The 18,753-nt window shown below is 37.8% G+C and overlaps 1 protein-coding gene across 6 annotated transcripts in view; it reads right to left on the bottom strand.

Moving 5' to 3' along the window:
• The window catches only part of TET1 (tet methylcytosine dioxygenase 1), a 65,659-nt gene that overhangs the window by 27,280 nt on the left and 19,626 nt on the right, over positions 1-18,753 (bottom strand). For all 6 annotated transcript variants that reach the window (XM_026851777.1, XM_026851779.1, XM_026851783.1 and 3 more), the window contains 3 exons: positions 13,006-15,541; positions 11,687-11,777; positions 10,963-11,056 (listed from right to left, as the gene is read on the bottom strand). In XM_026851777.1, coding sequence (XP_026707578.1) covers positions 10,963-11,056; positions 11,687-11,777; positions 13,006-15,541 — 2,721 coding nt within the window. The remainder of the gene's footprint in view (positions 1-10,962; positions 11,057-11,686; positions 11,778-13,005; positions 15,542-18,753) is intronic.

The following is an 18,753-nucleotide window of genomic DNA, read 5'->3' as shown; positions in this document are numbered from 1 at the left end:
TTCAATAAAGAAATCTGGTACCTCATAGTTTCTCAGTACAACATCGGGTTGCCCTTTTTGAGTTCTCATAAGCTCTAAACTGAAAATATCCAGTCAAGGGAAAATGACAAATGGACAGGAAGGAAATTTGTAGTTTCCTTTAAACCAACACCACACTTCATTGGAGTGAAATATGGCTGGAATTTGCTTCATTATGCATGCAGTAGAGAATTAAATACTCTTATGGGACCCCAAAACATTTTAAAACCCATCATCTTTCAGGTCGCAAAGGTAGCTCATGGATTTATTAGTTGTCTGAATTTAATTTCTGTATCTCTTAAGAGGTTACATCCCATGCTCATCTGGCCACTACAGCTGGAATGCTCCCGTCCTTTTGTTCACAGAGATAAGGGCACTTCTCTCACCTGACAGTTAAGGTGTTAGAAGAGCACTAGAAATGGTACCAGAACAGTCATGGTTGCTCCGGGCCCACAGCCAGTGACAGTGCAGATGGAGCTGTATAAACTGATGATGCCCCTTCACCTGCTATGGCTGGCATTCTCACAGGTAATAAACAGAGCTTCTCTTTTAATAATAATAATAAATCCACAGCAATACCACACTCAATATACAGAAAAGCACATCTGACCAAAACATCTGAAAACTATGGAATAAATCCAGCCAACAGAAACACTGTGTCATTCGTGATGACTTTACAATTTTTCTAATGGGGGAAAATGTCAGTTTGACTTGGTGACTTCTTAGTTACATTAACACTGATGTAACTCCATTAATTTCCAACTTGTCATTTGTTTTCCAGTGCCTGACTACATAAAATAAATTTCTGAACTCTACAATAAATTGTATGTATATTGTATTATAGGTGTAGATATGTATTAAGCAAAACTAATTAGTACAATCCAAAATATGATTAAACTGTGTACTGCTTATCCAATTTTAGCCTGATGTGCTTACAAGTCAGATTTCTTACTGGTTTTCTAAGTAACAGACCTAGTAAGGTTTTAGTTGACTGATCACTTCCTTAGCTGTCTCCAGTTTCTTTATTTCTACTCCAGTTTCTGCAGCTTAAAGTTACTGGGAATGGTTCCAAGATCTTTTCACCCTTAAACACCACCAAACCATAGATTGTTTTAACCAACTGCCCCGCCATTTACTTTACAGAAACATCACACTTGTTAAAGTCATAAAACACTGTCTTAATAATGTCCTCAGGAGAGTAGGATAAATAAAATCTCAGACTACACTTTAGTTCACTTTATTCCTTTCTTTTTAGTGTTCATTTGACAGGGTCCTCCTCAGTAAGGCAAATGGGAACTAGTATATTGTCACAGTCACAGAGAATATGATAATAATGCAATTTTCTAATCAATTTTTCATGCAATAATTTAAAATGCATATTTATTTGCTAATGAAAGGTTGCAAACATAATTCCCAGTGTACTTATTGTGTATCTATGAAACACTGAGATGCCAAATATTATGTTAAATATGCCACAAATAGAGCAAGTCCCTCAGTGTTTCCTGGGATTGTAAACAATGCACAAATCAGCTGGCAAATCTTGCGTCTAGAAGTTGTTGGTATTACTCATGATTTCTGTGATGTCGTTCACAACAGTGATAAATTTATGCTTCAGTTTGCTTAATTTTGGTCCATAATGCATTTAAAAGGAATTAGAAAGTAAAACATTTTTTAAGTGGTGGAACTTTAAAGCTAGCTTTTCCCCTGTAATTACTCTTCCACACAAGATAACCCTGACTTCTTTGTGACTCAGTTAGAAAAATAATATAATCAACAAAACAGACTTGTAAAAAGTTTGTGAAGTATTACGTAACACTTAAATGTCATGTGGTCATCTTTTTGCAGGTATGTAGGGCCAGATGATTTCTGAAGTCATTTTAGCAAGGACTAGCTGTCATCAGTGCTAAGTATCCATCAAAAGATTCCCGCATTAACAATGAATAATCTGTTTCAACAGCAACATAACACTTCTGGAAAGCAGGAGACCTAAAAACTTCCCCCTAGCACTTGACCAATACCTGTCAGCCCTGTTCTTCACTCACAATAACTGGGCATGAAGTTACATACTACCCATTCCCTCACATGCTTACTAACATAACCATGTCTAGGACAAAAGAAAAAACTGAAATGGGACACCACCTCCTTCCAGATACCTTTCTTATGCACATACATATTTGGACACACAATACCACAAGTATCCTCTTTGTAGGTTGCTAGTTGGGCAGGATGCTCCTTTATTTTGATCATTTTCAAGCCAAGTTCTGTACATCCCTCCTGTGCTGTAGTCAGGCACCCACCACTACCACTTTCTGTACTATGCCTGTTCTGCACTACAGGGGCTACCCACCTGTGCTTGTTTATGTGTACCTCTACAAGCAGGCAGCAATTCAAGTAATCTATTTTATTAGCTAGCCCAGATATTCTCAAATGGCAGAACTTGAGAATATAAGCAAGCCTTCAAGGTGAGACACAGCCAGTCAGCTGGGAGAGAAAAACAATCAACCGCTATTATGGCAACATACCATAGCTAAACCTGTTTCCACAAGCCACAAAAGTAGAGGTTTACCCAATTTTCTTAACAGAAAGCAGGAGCCAAAAGCTAGAGTATGTTTATTGAAGAGGTGCAATGCACAGCAGAATTTGCTCCAGCAATTTAGCAACCAGTTACGGGATAAATAAGAGGAAAAGTTTTTCACTCCCTCACATACAAGGATAGTGAAGAGACAGAACGGGATGCTAAGACTTAAAGAATGCAAGAACAAGATGAGGTCAGAGGAGTGGACTGTCCAGCCTGAGAGTGGGCAGGGATCCTGAGAGTGACTAACAGCAGTTGCTTAGGGATGAGTAGCAGGAAAGGCACTCGGATCTGGAGATGCTTCTCAACAACCACCAGGCACCTTCCAGCCACCACTCAGCTGGTCGGGGGACGTGCTCTCTCCCAGATTTCAAAGGATTTGCCTTCTCTACATTTGTCCACTCCTAAATCTGTGCGGCATTTTACCATCCACTACATTCCTGGGCAAAGTTTCTCTCCAAACTACTGAAAGAAAAAACATTACCTGTTCTTTGCGCTGAACTCACCCCCTGCTAGTGCCCTCTAGGTTTGGTACAGGCTGGGACTGTGAGTAGCAAATTGGTACTCTGCTTTGCTCTCCATGCCAGACACTTTCAAGAGCCCTTTCTCCCCTTCCCTCTCTGCCAGGCTGGTGAATCTGTATCTCTACCTGTCTTTCCCAGTTCCGCTGTGCTTTCTTGAACTGGGGGACCAGAACAGAACGGTAAAGCCTAGGGTACAGCATGCTTCCTCACAGAGACATAATTATATTTCATGTTTTCTTTACTCCTCCCCAGTAACGCCGCTTTTTGTGTAACTTTATCAAGTGAGTTTTATCTATCATTTTGGCAGCCATTCGTTCTGGATCACAAGTCCTTCCTGCTCTTTATATCTGTCCCTGCTCTTCATTATCCTGAACAACTCTGTATCATCAGCAGTTTGCCACCTCAATGTCTCCCACTTTTTTTCAAATAATTTCTGAATGTATTGAACATCATCAGTAAAGTTATGTAATCAATAAATCCCACTTCAGCTGGCCAAATGCTCAAATTCTAATAACTTGAATTATTTCTTCTAGATTGTTGAAGTCACTGTCTCAACCCTTGGCAGGAACTCTAGAACAAGTACACTGTGAATAAAAATCACTTGATGTCCTTAAACGTAAGCCAGTCTATCTAAATTAGCACGCACATGACTTATGTAAGTAGCTAAGAGTCAGACTGCAGAAGCTCAGCATACCAGATGCTGAATTACCACATGGATGAGAAATTGCTTCCCAATTTAGGATCACCAGAATAGTTGTGTTAACTTTACCATGATATAAGACAGTCACCATTAGCAAATAGTGCAAATTTTTAATTGTGAGTTAAATACACTGCTATAAATTACTGGATGAAAAAAATAATGGAATCAACAAAAGGTCCTTTTTTTAGCTTTATGTGGTTCCACTGCAATACTCCCTCCAGCTCATTCTGAATTTTTTCAGTAAAATAGCTATGTCTCCTTTGCAGGATATCAGTAGTTGATTTTAAAGTGAGAACATAGCTTAACTGCTCACTGTAATTTCCCGAAATAGGTGACTCATTTAGAACAGTTTGGCTTCAAGTTTTCTAACCTGCGGGTTTTGCCTCTGCGCAAAGTCTGTGTATGGAGTCCTCTCTACAGAGGACAAGAATCTCTGCTAAGCTACAATTCCACACCATACAATCTACACCAGCACAAAGGAGAGCACAGTGCTGCTGTTCTAGCAGGTGACAGCAGGAGAAATGTTCTTGTTGGCCACAGAAGTGAGGCTGCCCTCCTTTTTCCTCATTCACCCCTACACACACGCTAAACCACATTAAACTGTTTTCTTACAGGAAAATGTTATATCCTTTTATTCTCAGCATGTCTAAGAGATATTAAACCAGAAATAAGTTACACTTCCCTAAATTGTCTCCTCTTGAGTACTGGCAGACTACATCAAAAGAGTTAGCACAGAACAGTTACCATCAATCACACCACTATGAAGTTACTCAGCTGTTTTTACAGGAAGTTTGATATCTGCAATTATCTACAAACACCTTTTTTCTAGTTGCTACTGGAGGCAGTATTGTACTGTTTACAAATGAGCAGGCTGCAGTATTGAATGATTCTTCTATAATCATGCAACCAATACTGGAGAAATGAGGACAAAATTCAAGTCTCAACTCCCAGTGCCCTCTTACCCTCCCTACTCCCTCAAACTTCCCTTTCTGTTACACTGCAGGCAATGGTAAACTGCACTTTGTATGATATGGATGACAATAATAATCTGCTCTCTCAGTTTGTTCAGGTGTCCCATTTTTTTTAACTATGGTAGTTATAAGAGCAACTTAAAATGCTCACTCTTTTATAATACTTAACTTTGTTTACCTTAATAGAGTTTTTTGTTTCATGTTTATTAAAATATTTGAGTAGTTCTTCATATTAAACAACATTAAAACATTTTTATTTATTTCAGAAACCATGTAAAAGTTTAATATTTTTGAATCTCAAAGGATTACAGCCTTTAACAAAGAATGGCTTTACTTTGGATAACATTACAAACATTTTCATCCAAAATAAACTCCTCTAATTTTGTATTTAGGAGGCACACCTTCTAGCAAACAGTGAAAATAGTGCCTACACAGCTGTAGCACCCACTACACACACTAACAACATATTACAACATTATGGCAAGAAAGTGATGCTCTAAAACAATGTTGTCCAAAAAGGTGAACAAAACCTCTACCCTCTCCATGTGCCAAAACTTGTTTCCTCCCAGACTTCTCCTACAGAGAACATCATTCAATTATAAAGATGGTGTAATAAATGAAATAAAAGCTTCAAGTGCAGCAAGCTGTTTAAACCAGAATGGAGATGCACATTCTACTTAAACCTGTGGCCAGGGAAGAGTCAGTCCAGGAGAATTTACTTTAAAGCCCTTTTCAAATATATTTCAAAAATCCCCCATTCTACCACATTCCAAATAGCACTACCCTTATCCCCTAGCTAGCAGTGCCACACCAGATCTCCTCACCATTTCACTGCCAAGCAGGATACAGAAAATAATAATCAGAGAGTCTCTTACAGGTACCTGACTTCCTGATGAAGCTCGGTTGATTTGTAATGATCATCCACTGCAAAGTACCTTGCTCATTCGCTATTTCATTTTCTTTAATAAGTTACATATCTCTTCTAATACTAACAATAACTTATACATAGAAAGCCTAAAAGCTGGAGTAACTTCTCAGTCTTCTTGTTTTTTCAATTCCCTAATTTAAATAATTTTCATCTCAATCAAAACTAGCAAACTGAAAAAAATAATCTTCTCTGCACCTGCAGAATAATCTATTGCTATTAAGGCTCATTCAGCACTCAACAAATTGTAGTTTCTGGCATTCGGCTACAAATTCTTATCTGTTCAATGATCTATAAAATCTTGGTTATAACAACGGGTTATCTAAGCATTATTTTTAAAAAACTGATTAATTTCACTGGCTAATATTAGGTTCAGGCCTGTACAGGACTGTAATTTCAAATTTAACTACATTTTTAAAGTATTTGTAATCATGGGTTTTATCCATTTTTAATCTACTCCTTTTTTTTTATTACTTACATATCCAACTAATATACAACCAACACTACAGAAAAGATAATAAAGATCTGTCAAGTTATAAATATAAAACTCAAAAATGGCAGACAGTACAGAAGTGAAAGGGTTTGAGAAACTACTTGCAAAAGGCATAAAAGCCCCATAATACTGTATTTACAAACTAATTAGGGCCACCAGCTGACTAAGAATCTGACGGGTCAACAGATCATCGAAGTGTTTAAAAACAAACACACAAAAGAAGACACTCAGAGAAGGTAAGGCTCAAGATGCAAAACGCACTTCTGCTGTGTTCACAGACAAGAAGGTTGGAAGATTCCTGTGTCAGAAACCTTCTTCACAGAGGACAGCCAAGGATATTTTTCTGAAGCTAAAGCCCTGACAAAAGTTGTTATAGGACAATAGCAACAAAGACCCCCAAAATGAAACAACCATCTCCCCTACCAAATAGTAGCAATTTGCCAAGTCCAGATGATATTCACCAACGAAACTCAAAGATGAAATAAGTGAAATATTAAATGTCATGTGCATTGTCTTGATTTATAGTACACTAGTACCAGAGGGCCTGAAGATTACCAAGAGGATACTACTTTGTAAAAAGACCCTGGAAGAAAGGTGGGTGATCACATGAGCCTGGTATCTGTGTGGGGCAAAGCAGTGATCACACAGGAAAGTGTGTTGCACAGGGAGAAGTCAAATAAACTTTTCTGAAGTGAAGTCACAGCTTATTCATACTGCAGGTCTTTCTAGATTTCCAAAAGCCATTCAATAGGTCCCTTAGTAAAGGCTCTTAAAAAACCCCATAATGTGTCTTGGGACAAATCAAAAGACCACACATGAATAATTGGTGAAAAGACAGGAAACAAAGGCTGGTATGTCTCCGATGGGAGTTCTGTAGAACTGTGCTCAAGCTTGTGCTATTCAGCATGTTTGTTAAGGGTAAATAAAAGGATGACAACATTTGTTGATGCCACTAAGCAATTCAGAGTAGTGAAGACAAGCACAGTCTGCAAACAAATGAAGGAGGAGTTCATACTGCTGAGTGGGCAGTAAAATGGCAGATAAAATTCACTGTAGATGTGCATATTTAATGCACATGGTGAAAACAATTCTATTTTCAGATAGAGATGGACTCCGAGCTGGCCATTACCATGCAGGAATGAGAATCTGGCATAATGATAGAAAACACTATGAAAATGCCAAACCAGTGCTCTCCAACAGAGAAAAAGCAAAAACAACTGCTAGGAATTACTGGGAATAGAGCACAAGGCTGAAAACATTAAGCCAGCATTTTAACTCCTCACATAAGAGAACAGGAAGGAAAAGGAGAAATAAAGATTACAACATTTATGAAAGGCAACTGAACACAAAGACACTGCCTCCAGCTCAGGGAACCACAGAGTTGTGAATTACTGGAAACTAAGTGAATCTTCTGGGAGGGAACTGCCCTGCTCGTACACCTTTCTGCTATCGGTCAGCACTGGAGAGAAGGTATCGGCAAGAAGGACCTCTGCCCTGACCTGGCCACTTCTGTCACTTCTTATCTCTGGTCTTTATTCAGAGCTGGAGCCTTAAAAATTACATTTCAACTCTGAATAAAGACAACAGATAGCAACAATAGCTTAGCTGATCCAAACCAACATCCACTGAAGCCAGAAGGAACCCATAGGAAATGGGTTTAATCCAGAAAACGTTAAGACCTGAAGGTGACCTCCTCTGAGGTGAGTGACATGTATCTTTGACTTCAGTGCAGCAGGATTATGCCTACAGTGAGCTACTCATGAACAACTAACAAATTCATAAACCATTTCACATAAATTGAGGAAATTGTAATTTACCATCAGACACACAGAGCAGAAAAAAACCCAAACTACAACAAATTTGTTATCACCCAAAGCACTGATAAAACAATGGGACTGATATGAGTCAAGACATTAATCACTGGATGGTTATAGAGGATGCACAGTCACATGAAGTTTTTTATTATATGAACGAGCTACTAAGAATGACAGGCAGTAATTCCAGTACTTCAAAGGGTTTTTTTTCTTTAACTTATTATGAAGTATGATGAACTTGGACAAAGCAAAAAACCAAAAAAAATCCAAACAGAAAAGAAAGAAGAGTATATTTACCCAGGCATATGTCAGAGAACGGGAATTTATTTTCTAATCATACAGTTATCACCTACACAGATATCCACACATTTGAAATCTTGGCAAAATTCTATTTTGACATAAAAATGAGACAATACAATTTCTGATGGAAAAAAATCAGAGGTCGAGCAGTCCCCTTGCCACCACACATGGTGAAAACAATAGCAAGCTCATCTTCACACAGTTCAGCTCATGTGGGTGTCAGTCTAATGCTTACACATACAGCCATCGTAAGGTTTCAAACCCTAGGTAGCATTTACTGATCATATTTAGGTTCAACTAATAGAATTCTTGTCCACATGCAGGGCGATAAAGTATCACCCTAAAATGTAATACATCAAAGAAATACAGAAGAAACAGATGGTTATTTCTTAAAAAAAAAAAAAAAAGACTGAAAGATAGATGATTCTGCAAGTTTATGGTAACCTGAAATCTGAGGAAGAAAACCTTAACTCCTTTTGGGGAAAGGAGTCTCAGTAAATATTTAACACACCAGGCACATGTTTGGAGCCACTCAAGCAAAAACTATTTAGGAGGGAATCAGTATTATGAAATGCAGTCACTAACAGAAGAATTTATGGACACAGGTATTTTAGAGCCTACTTTAATTTTAAAATGTTCTAATGAACCAGTAAGACAAAATTATCTAGTGGAAATAGGGAAGATTAACTGGGAAAAATAGTTCAATACGATCAACAGATACATTCAATTTTTTCTTATATCTGCTTCAGCAGAGCTCCACTGTGGTGCTCTCACCAGCAAGTCTCTCAGCAGCCCTAAGGGCAATAGCTTGTCCATCTGCAAAGCAGAAACAAGTCTGTCCCAAAGTACACTGTAAAAAGTAAGTGAAAGTCTCTATGCAGCTGACAGAACCTTGTGACTACAAGTATCAGAGAGAACAGCAAACTTTTTCCATATGCTTTCAAATAAATGTCACAATTATGTTTCTTTGGCCATGGCCAAAACCCAAATATGCTCTGTTATAAGGATTAAAATTAGCATTGCCAATGAAAAATTCATGCAGCACATTAAGAATACCAACCCCAAAATGTGGATTTTATACAGGATGAAACAGTTCTACAGAGGAGATTTCAGTGATTTCCTTCCGCTCCCTTGTATTAAACAGTCACACAGTAACAGTAAGCAGACTTGGAAAAGCTGCTTACCCATCCTCTTTGGGTCTGAACTTGCACACAAAAAAAGTCACTGTTGCATAAAACAAGATTGGAACTTAGATGAAATGAACATTAAAGCTTACTCTCGCCGATGCTTTACATACAGAAATGTGAAAATCTAACTGGAGAGCAGGTCCCTATGCCTTAAACCAGCCTTCTCTGTATGCATCCAAATGCTTTCTGACTGTCATATTGTACACACATGTCGAAACACCTACAGCCATGCAGATATACAGTAAAATCTGTAATTTCTGGTTTACATAAAAGACAGTATGCTGATACTGGCAACAGAAAAAAATCAAGGATTAAGAGTTAGTTTTAAATGCCTTCCTCCTTTCAACTGCCCACAACTATTTCTAAGATAAGATTTTTAATCCTGTCCTCTCTTAAAACTGTTTTATTTACTTGAAACACTGAGTAAAATAATTTGATTCTTTTTGGGTCAGTTGTTTATGAAGTTTTTTCATGGATGCTGGTTTGTTATTCAATATTATCTGAAGCAACATGCACATATGGGATTCCTTTCTGAAAAATAGTTTATGTATTGAGTACAGAAAACACATTTTGACTGTTCCAAACATAAGCAGTGAAAGTTTAGCATGCAATACTATTCACGCACAACACGTAATAAACTCTTTTGTCAGGTAATTACAAATGCTGGTCTACCAACTGTACCGTTATCTTTGTTTTTTCAATCAAATCTGAAATTCCTAAATACAGCAATATTTTCTTTTTTTCTTTTAACAACCAAGTTATTTTATTATTTTCCAAAATTCAGTTTACAAGATTTCTAGCCTACTTTTTACCTCCCTTGGTGGTTTCATCAAAGATTAAGGACAATCAATTCTTTCCAAGCTCTCTCCTGGAGCTTGTGTCTGTTACCTCATTTCCTGGCTCCTATGAAGCAATGTGAGACAAGACTTTGGTGAAAACTATCATGATAACATTTCCATTTCCAAATACTGAGTTCAGTTGCTCAAAAACAGTAATAAACTCTATGGCATAGGAGACTGAACTTCCTCATCCATCACACTCTTTTCTTCATGTGTTAATACAACTGAGAAGGGTTTTAAAAAACAGTTACTGGACAGTTTTCCAACTCCCCCAAGCAACCATCCCTTCTCTTTTTTACAATTTCCAATATTTCACTAGATGCTCCAACTTTTGGATGCTGTCAGTGTCTTCTTACCCTTGATTTGGTCATCTCTGCTAATTCTGTTAAGAACCTCTCTTTTGCACTCATTTAAACCACAGCATAACATATAGCACCACGTCTTAAAATAAAAAGTTTTCCTTAGCCTCATCATTCAAGGCAGACTTTGTAGATCAATTAAATGAAGAACCAGATCTTTGTTAAAGATCTGATTATACTTAAGCTCAAGGACTACACATAATTTCATATTTAAAAGCCACACATAACGATTTTACTGTTGTAATATAAAAACTTACCCACTTGGCAATTGGACACCCCTGAGAGCTTTTTCCTTCCTTTCCTGTATAAACCACTACCTCTATTCTTACAGCGCTTCCTTTTGCTCCATACCTGCATTTAAAAAAGTTCAGGAGTAAAACAAACTGCTGTAGACCATTTTAAAACAGGAAACATTTTCAATAAAACAAGAATAACAAATTTATTTTTACTTTAACGAGAACAGAAGAAAACCAAAATATTTACAATGTCAAAAAATACCTTTTAATTTTAAAATCCTATTTGCAAGAGTGATTTTTGACATCCTTCTTCTGGTAACAAGTTTCAGCTGTTAAAGTAACATTATTTGCAGAAGAAAACATTATCTCTGTGTAAATCCTAGTACATTCAGTCACTAATGTGACCTTTCTGTCCAGTGTGCCACAGCTTCTTCACATGTAGGACACTATAAAATCTAATTTTGCCAGCTGCTGGTCTCTGTTATTCCTATTAACTTCAATGGCACCTAAGAGCACCCTGCACTTGAAATTCAACCTCAAAGCTGCAAGACCTCAGTAAAGACACACAAGTTTAATGCTAGTGCTCACCTCATGCACATCTGAAGATGAAAACACTTTACAAATGAGTACTGCAATATTTTAGAAAAAACAAGCTAAACATATCACCCGATTTCTCATAGCTGTTCTTCTTTCCCGTTTAGACAGTCAAAAATACTGTGAGCATTAAATGCTGAATTTTCCTCACCTGTTCTCCATTATTTCTCTCACAGCAGCAACACTTGGTCCTGTCCCGAGGTGTGTGTAATAAGGGCCTTCATCTTTCTCTATAATTTGCTCTGTAAGCAGGTAGAAAAAACTAAGTTGGCACGTACAAAATTTATTTACACCATTACAAGTAAGCTTATAGAAATGGTTTACAAAAACATCTTCCAAATTACATTACAATACATAAAATTTGTCCCTGAAATATAATAGAGTATGACAGATTTTTCATCTCAGAGGCATCAAAATTATTTTATACTTGTTTCCTCCTATTAATGTGCTAGTATTTTTTCTTTATGTTATAAAGTAATCCTAATTATAGTAATATTTTAAATCCCTTACAAATTTTCGTTATGGAAGCTGGCATGTATTGACTAAGTGAGCTTCCCAATATCGTTGTCGGTGGGAAAATATTATTAGTTAATTATAGACAAAGAAGAATTAAGGAAAAAAAATAATCTGATAGTCATATACTACAGAACAGAAAACATAATCCAGGCACTTAACTAGCACTCTCTTGATTCAGAACATTAAAGCAAAGACGAAACAATCTGCTTGTGTACAATCTGTTGTTAAGTCTCCAACTTGTTTTTCCATCTGTGCACTCTGATAGTCTGAAAACACAGCATGTCTACCACCATCAAATCCAGCTATATCTGCAAAATCCTCAATACTGAGTTTGGTCTGACATCTCATCCTGCAACGCAAATTATGACGTATGTGGCCTGACCTGAACTCCACCTCTCCTCTCTGCGATGAGAGGCGTCTAGTCACCTTCGACACAGGCTCTTCGAGGCAAACTGACATCCGTCATCAGGACTAACAGTGACAGCAACAAGACCACCCACAACTACACCCTGACGCTTATCTTACAGCATTAAGGCAACCATGACAATATACTGGGAAATTTCTGCCTAGACCATTTCGGGCAAAAACTAGTTCTAGACCATAAAAATCAGAATCTGATATACTTCAGATAAATTCACATAGAGCACAATAATAGAAAAACAACAAATAAATAGAAAAACTCCTTTTCCTCCTGAGTTTGAATTTAAGTAGAGAATTTAAACCTGTCAGTTGCAATACCAAAAATGCTCAGTTCTGCTGTGCTTTGCAGGCCCGAGAGCACCAGGCAAAAGTTACAGAAAGGGGAAAAAAATTTCCTCCTGTTTCCTAATGGCAAAGCATTGATCCTTTTGCAGTAGCTAAGGAAGCTTCAGGTATGCTTCCTCACATTAAAGGAAGCAATGCTAACACACCTCCATGTGGAAAGGACAGGCAAAAGTTAGCAAAAAGACTTACCAACACAGTCACAAGTTGGCAATTCAGATTGTCCCTTTTTTGTAGGTGTATCTATTAAATTTTTTGTAGGGGTATCAAGAAACTTCATTGGTGATTCAAGGAAACTGCTGAGCGTGTTTTTTGCTGGAGAACACCCTGAGTCACCTGTGCTCTGTGGGTGGTCAGTACCCAAACTGGTTGACGTCAGAACAGTCACTTCGCCCGCACACTCCATATTCCTGAGAGCTTCAACGGAACCTGGTACCTGGGCCCCACCACAGGCAACAGGCAGCACCTGTGACTTCGGATCTACTTGTTGTTCGACAGCACCCTGCTGAATACAGGCTTTGTCCTCACCACGCATTTCGTTAGCTCTCAGGTTAGACTGATTAAAAGTTTGAGGCGAAGGATGCGTTTGACTGACATTCGCTGTTTGCTGTACCTGAGAATTACATTTTTCTGTAAACATCTGTAGGTTTTCACTTGGTCTGTTCAATAAGGATGCTGTTTTTAACTGTGAAACAGCCAAAGGATTACGGGAGGACAGGCTGCTATACTGGTTACGTGCAACAACTTCATTTTTTATTGGATCAATGCCTAGTGGGTCACCGGAGCCTGCAGTTTTCATTTGCTCATTCGCCACTTCACAGCCAAATAACCTGTCTTTTTTTTTCTCTTGCGGTACATCAGGTAAACATCTATGGAATTTTATCTGTGTTTGCGGGAGAAATAATCTAGTTTTTTCTTGTGACGCTAAAGTATTTTGATTCACGGCTTTCTGTACTTTGGTTCTTGGAGATTTTTTTTCAGTCGGAGCTATTCTGGAGTCCTGTGGCATGGCTTGACCAAGCTTGTGCAGTTTTGATGATATCCAAATGTCCTGTAACTCGCTATGCTGGCATGACAACAGCTCTAGCTGGTTTTGATTATTTTGTTGATAGCGTGCTTCTTGAGGCTTCTTTTTGTGCCTTGGTTTCCATGGTACAGCATTTCCTTTTTTATTTGTGGGTTGTTTTTGCTTTAACAGTAAGGAACTATAATTATGCCTAAAAAATACAGATTCTTTTTTCTGCAACACATCTTGGTTATATTTTGGCTGCCTCTCATGTGAGATTAGATTAAGCAGTGATGCCTTTATGTCATTCTTCTGCTCTGGATTTGTCTGGTTTGATTCAATTAGCGCTGCAAGTTGAGTTAGTTGTGTAGCTACATCCTCTTCATCCTGGCTGTGAATTCCTCCTTCTTTAATCAAAGAACTAGCTTCCAAGTTCAAATCATTATACGTTGGCTTTTGCTCTAGCTGGCCAAGAGTTTCCAAGCTGTTACTTGTTTGCTGGACATTACGTGAAGCGTTGCAATACCGTGCAAGGGTGACTGGATCATGAGCACAACTCTTCTTGGTAGCATATCCTGAAAATGATTTTGCATTAGATGTTAAGTCAGATAAAGTTTTGGTATCTCTTGAGGATAACTGTAGTTTATACATCTCACCCGCCAGATTGGCAGGTTTATCATGCAATTCAGAAACTGAACTTTGGCCATTGTATAACACTGCTTTATTAGGGAGCTGCTTCTGTGAGTGAGCGCAGTGAGCCAGGAGCTGCTGCTCATTTTGTAAGTAAGTGTCTTTGATTTCTTTTAATGCAGAAGATGTGAAAGAGGATGAAATGTCCCTTTTATAACTATGGAGCAAGTTGGAAGTTCTTTCTTCCGTACATTCAGTACTTCCAGTTTTAGCTGGTGAAGTTGTTTCTAAAGGGGCTTCAGATAACTGCGTTAAAGCTTCAATAGCTACAACCTGCTCTACAGTTAAATTTCTGTTTTTAATCAGGGACAAGAAAGTCGGCTGGAGTGAAGAAGCCTCATGCTGTGTCTCTGCCTTAGGTACTTTAAAACCATCCTTCCCTACATGCAGTTCCTCTTCAGGCCGTGGAGGACAACACAAGCTTTCTTGCAGGTCTGAAATGGAACCCGTCAGCAAAACTGACTTATCAGAACCCTCAAAGATGTTGCAAGGGCAGTTTTCCGCTTTCATTAAAACATTTCCTTGTTTTTCTGGGTGAACGCAGCCAACACCAGTTGTCAGAGTGTGTACTATGTTATTCAGATTGGTACCCTTCGTCCATTGCATATGGGAGTTGCTTGTCAAATCCGTCCTTTCCTCTATGGATACTTTTTTCAGCGAAGCAACTGCTTCCGGTGGTGAATAATGTAGGGTTTTTATGCCATTTTTGATGGTCTGTGCAAATGATTTTTTTGACTCAGCTAACTGACTGGGAGAGACTGCTCTTTCACTGTCTTCAGTGTTTTTCAAGTGTTCGTTGCCTGTCACAGTTCCATGGATATCTCCGTTAACATGGACACCAAAAGATGGCTTCTCGTTATGTGCCCACTTCTCTGCTTCTAAGCCTGTCATTCTTTCCTTCTCCTTAGACTGCACATTTTCAATGGGTACTGCTTGGTTTGTTTTCACCCTGTATTTTTCACCATGACCACATATACTGCATTCCATGAGTTCTGGTCTGCGGCCATTTACTGGTTTGTTTTCTAAATTTGCCTATAAAATAATAATAATAATAATAAAAAAGTTGTAGCAGCAGTTCAAAAACATTAAAAAGAAGAAGCATAAGATTTACAGAAATGAAACCCTACTTTGACAGATATGAGGAATATCCTAATTAAGCACAGGTGCAGAGATTGGAAAAAAACCTGGGAAGTCACAGAAAACCCTGAAGCCTAAAGATCCTGTCCATATTTATAGCTATTTTTCCCCACTGTTGGTGGGGGCAAAGGGAGAAAGCGTGTGCATGTGGCAGCAGTGGGAAACCAAAGAAATGAATGAATAGATAAAGGACGTTAGCATTTAGAATCAGATCTAAGGATTAAATTTTTAATGAATTTGCATAAGCAGATAAAAGTCTCCCTTGAGTTCAAAGCAGGACTGAAATCTAACGGCTTGTACCACAGAAAGTTTAGTAGTAATTTGGTATAATTATACTGATTTGGCTAGAGCAATAAACTGACACTTGATTGGACACTAGCAAGAGTGGCTGGTTTTCAGGCTTAGTTTCAAGGCTTTAAAAAAATGTCAAAACCCCAAGCTGGAATGGATAGTAAGACAATTAACATTAGCTCACCTGAAAGTTACCCTCTAAACAGTGTGGTTAGCTTCTGTATTTAGATGGCAACTTCCAGGTTTCTGAAAAGTCTTTCATGTGAGCTACTCTTAACAGTTTTTTAGTAAGCTTCAGTATTTGGTTAAACATGTTTTTCATCTTCACTGCTATGACACAATTCATGTGATTGAAGCAATGTCAAAATCTAGACAGAGTCAGAATGCTGTGTCCTGGAAAGAATACATATGTGAGCCTTGATATATGAAGTAAGGAATTAAGTAATTTAAGTTAAAAAAAAAATTAAGGCATGAACTCAGGCAGAAGCAGCAATAAAGGCAAGAATCCAATTTTTATTATGTTAATCAAATTTTATTTCTATTAAATTTTCTTTAAAAAAGTAATTTTAATTCACAATAGACAGTGATGGTACTTAATCGTATTGTAACATCTAAGATTTATTTAAATCATCTGAAGCCTTAAGCCTACTTAACAAGAAAACCAGTCCTGCTTTTCCAATCTAAGCAATGTAACTGGTTAATTAACCATATGCTGGCACAGTACATTTTAGCAGTTCCTAGAAAACAGGACCCAATTTAACATAAAACATCCAGTGAAATCAGACATGGTTTTATGGTCATACCAAATAAAGTGCATGTTCTTCTCTGAGAAAATAATTCAGAAGAACAAGTGCAAAATAGATTAATGATTAATCATAACCATCAAGATGGAAATGCCAGAATCCCCCAGGCAAAACAAGGCATACGGACCCAGCTCCATCTGGAGCCTACTGTTCACCTCACAACTGATTCCCGATTGATAAAAAACAAAAGTGAGAATCCATATCATGCCCCAGATATTATGAGAGGCATCATAAATTCTCATGGAAATGTTATGTAAAAACATGTCCAGCACCTAGGCAGCTAAGTGAAACCTATAGAAAGTATATTAAGACAGAAAGATACCTTATTTAATGGTTTTTTATTACACACAGACACTGACTAATAGTCTGTGAGCCTGAGCTCCTCAAGATCCTGGTGATTTTCAATCAATGATCCACAGACCCAGGACATCACTGAGCAATTTCTAAGGAATCCACAAAAGCAGTTAAGCAGCTCCATTGTTAGCAAGAGTAAATACATTACACAGGCCTCCACAACCGTACCAGAAAATATTTTAAGGGTCCACCATGGAAAAGTAAAAACCCACAATTCTATACCTGTGCAAAAGCTGAATTTCAATTACTTTAACTTCAGACAGAACTAGGATATGACACTGTAGTTTATTCTTCAGCAAAAGTATATCTAAGATCTCTACCAGTCCAAAACTTATCCCAATCATGTAAAATTCTTATTAAAATTATTTAATTAGACAATTAGTAGGCTGAGGAGATAGAAACAAATAGATTAAAATAAATTCCCAGCATCTGTACATTTTCAACACAACAACACAATTTTGTATTTTCCTCATTTTTAGAGAGTATCACTCACTACATTAAAAAAAAACCAAAACAAAACAACCCGAAACAATTTTTTTAGAGGTGGGGCGAAGGAGGACAGTTCACCCACGACCAGCAGAGATGAGAATGAGAGATGACCCGGTCACTGACAGCACTCAAAATGCAAAAGTGCAAAAATCACACTCCCCTCCTAACTATGTTTCTCCTCAATGAAATACTTTCATGTGAACAAAAAGCACTGCTACACTCAAAAATACTCAGGATATTCCCTGATCTGCTAGTAGTGCACAGGTGCAGTGCTGTGCCCCCATAAGACCGCAGTGATCCCAGCAGTAAGATGGGATTACTTTTAAAATAAAATTATTCCTCATACATCATAATTTCCACTAACATTATTGGAAGCTGCCCACATGCAACAAGGAAGAAAAAAAGAACTAGATGAATCATATCATTGGCACGATTTGGTTCATAATTTATTTTTCCACACAAAGAATAAATATTAATATAAAATTGGATATATTTTTTCAAACCAAACTATTTTCCTTTTGAGCACTACGTTGCTTTTTCTCTTCTGTTACTGAACTGCAATGAATCCTAAAAAATACTTTTTTCTTTCTTCTCTTACCAGACTTTCCAATGGCCTTTTCAGTTTAATATGTGAAGTTATTGTTTCCCAACATAAAAAGAAATGTAGACATACTAGCAGGGGCAGAGTTCATTTGATTCTTCTCAATGTAAGTCTGGCAGACCAAAAGTAATAGCTCAGCAAAAACCTTTTGCAGCTGAACAGCCTAGGAGCAATTTATCTTCAAGTCCCGAATCAGGACTAGGGGTGAAAAAAAAAAAAAAGTAGTGAAAACTACAGACAAGGATACCACAATTCCAAGCAATGGTCTTAAAATTCATGGAAGTTAGGCACACAAGTCTGATCTGACTGATTTCTAAATCTTTTACACAAGCGTAATGAAAAGCTGAAGAATAAACTGGATCAATAAAAGTAATTTCCTCTCTTTCTCATTAAGGAGAGCACTACTCTATCTGGAGCCATAAACCAGTAACAAATCATGCTCCAGCCTAGACTCTGGAGTAGTTAGTGCTATTAGGACAGGAACCACGGGGTGTCTGCTGTAGCCATTGCTGTATTACTTAAACTTTAACCAGACACTATCTCTAATATACCCCCCCCCCCAAAAAATT

This window comes from Athene cunicularia, assembly GCF_003259725.1.
Source record: "Athene cunicularia isolate RWA chromosome 6 unlocalized genomic scaffold, athCun1 chr6_part2, whole genome shotgun sequence".
Classification (NCBI taxonomy): domain Eukaryota; kingdom Metazoa; phylum Chordata; class Aves; order Strigiformes; family Strigidae; genus Athene; species Athene cunicularia.
This window is presented reverse-complemented; position numbering and strand designations above follow the sequence as displayed.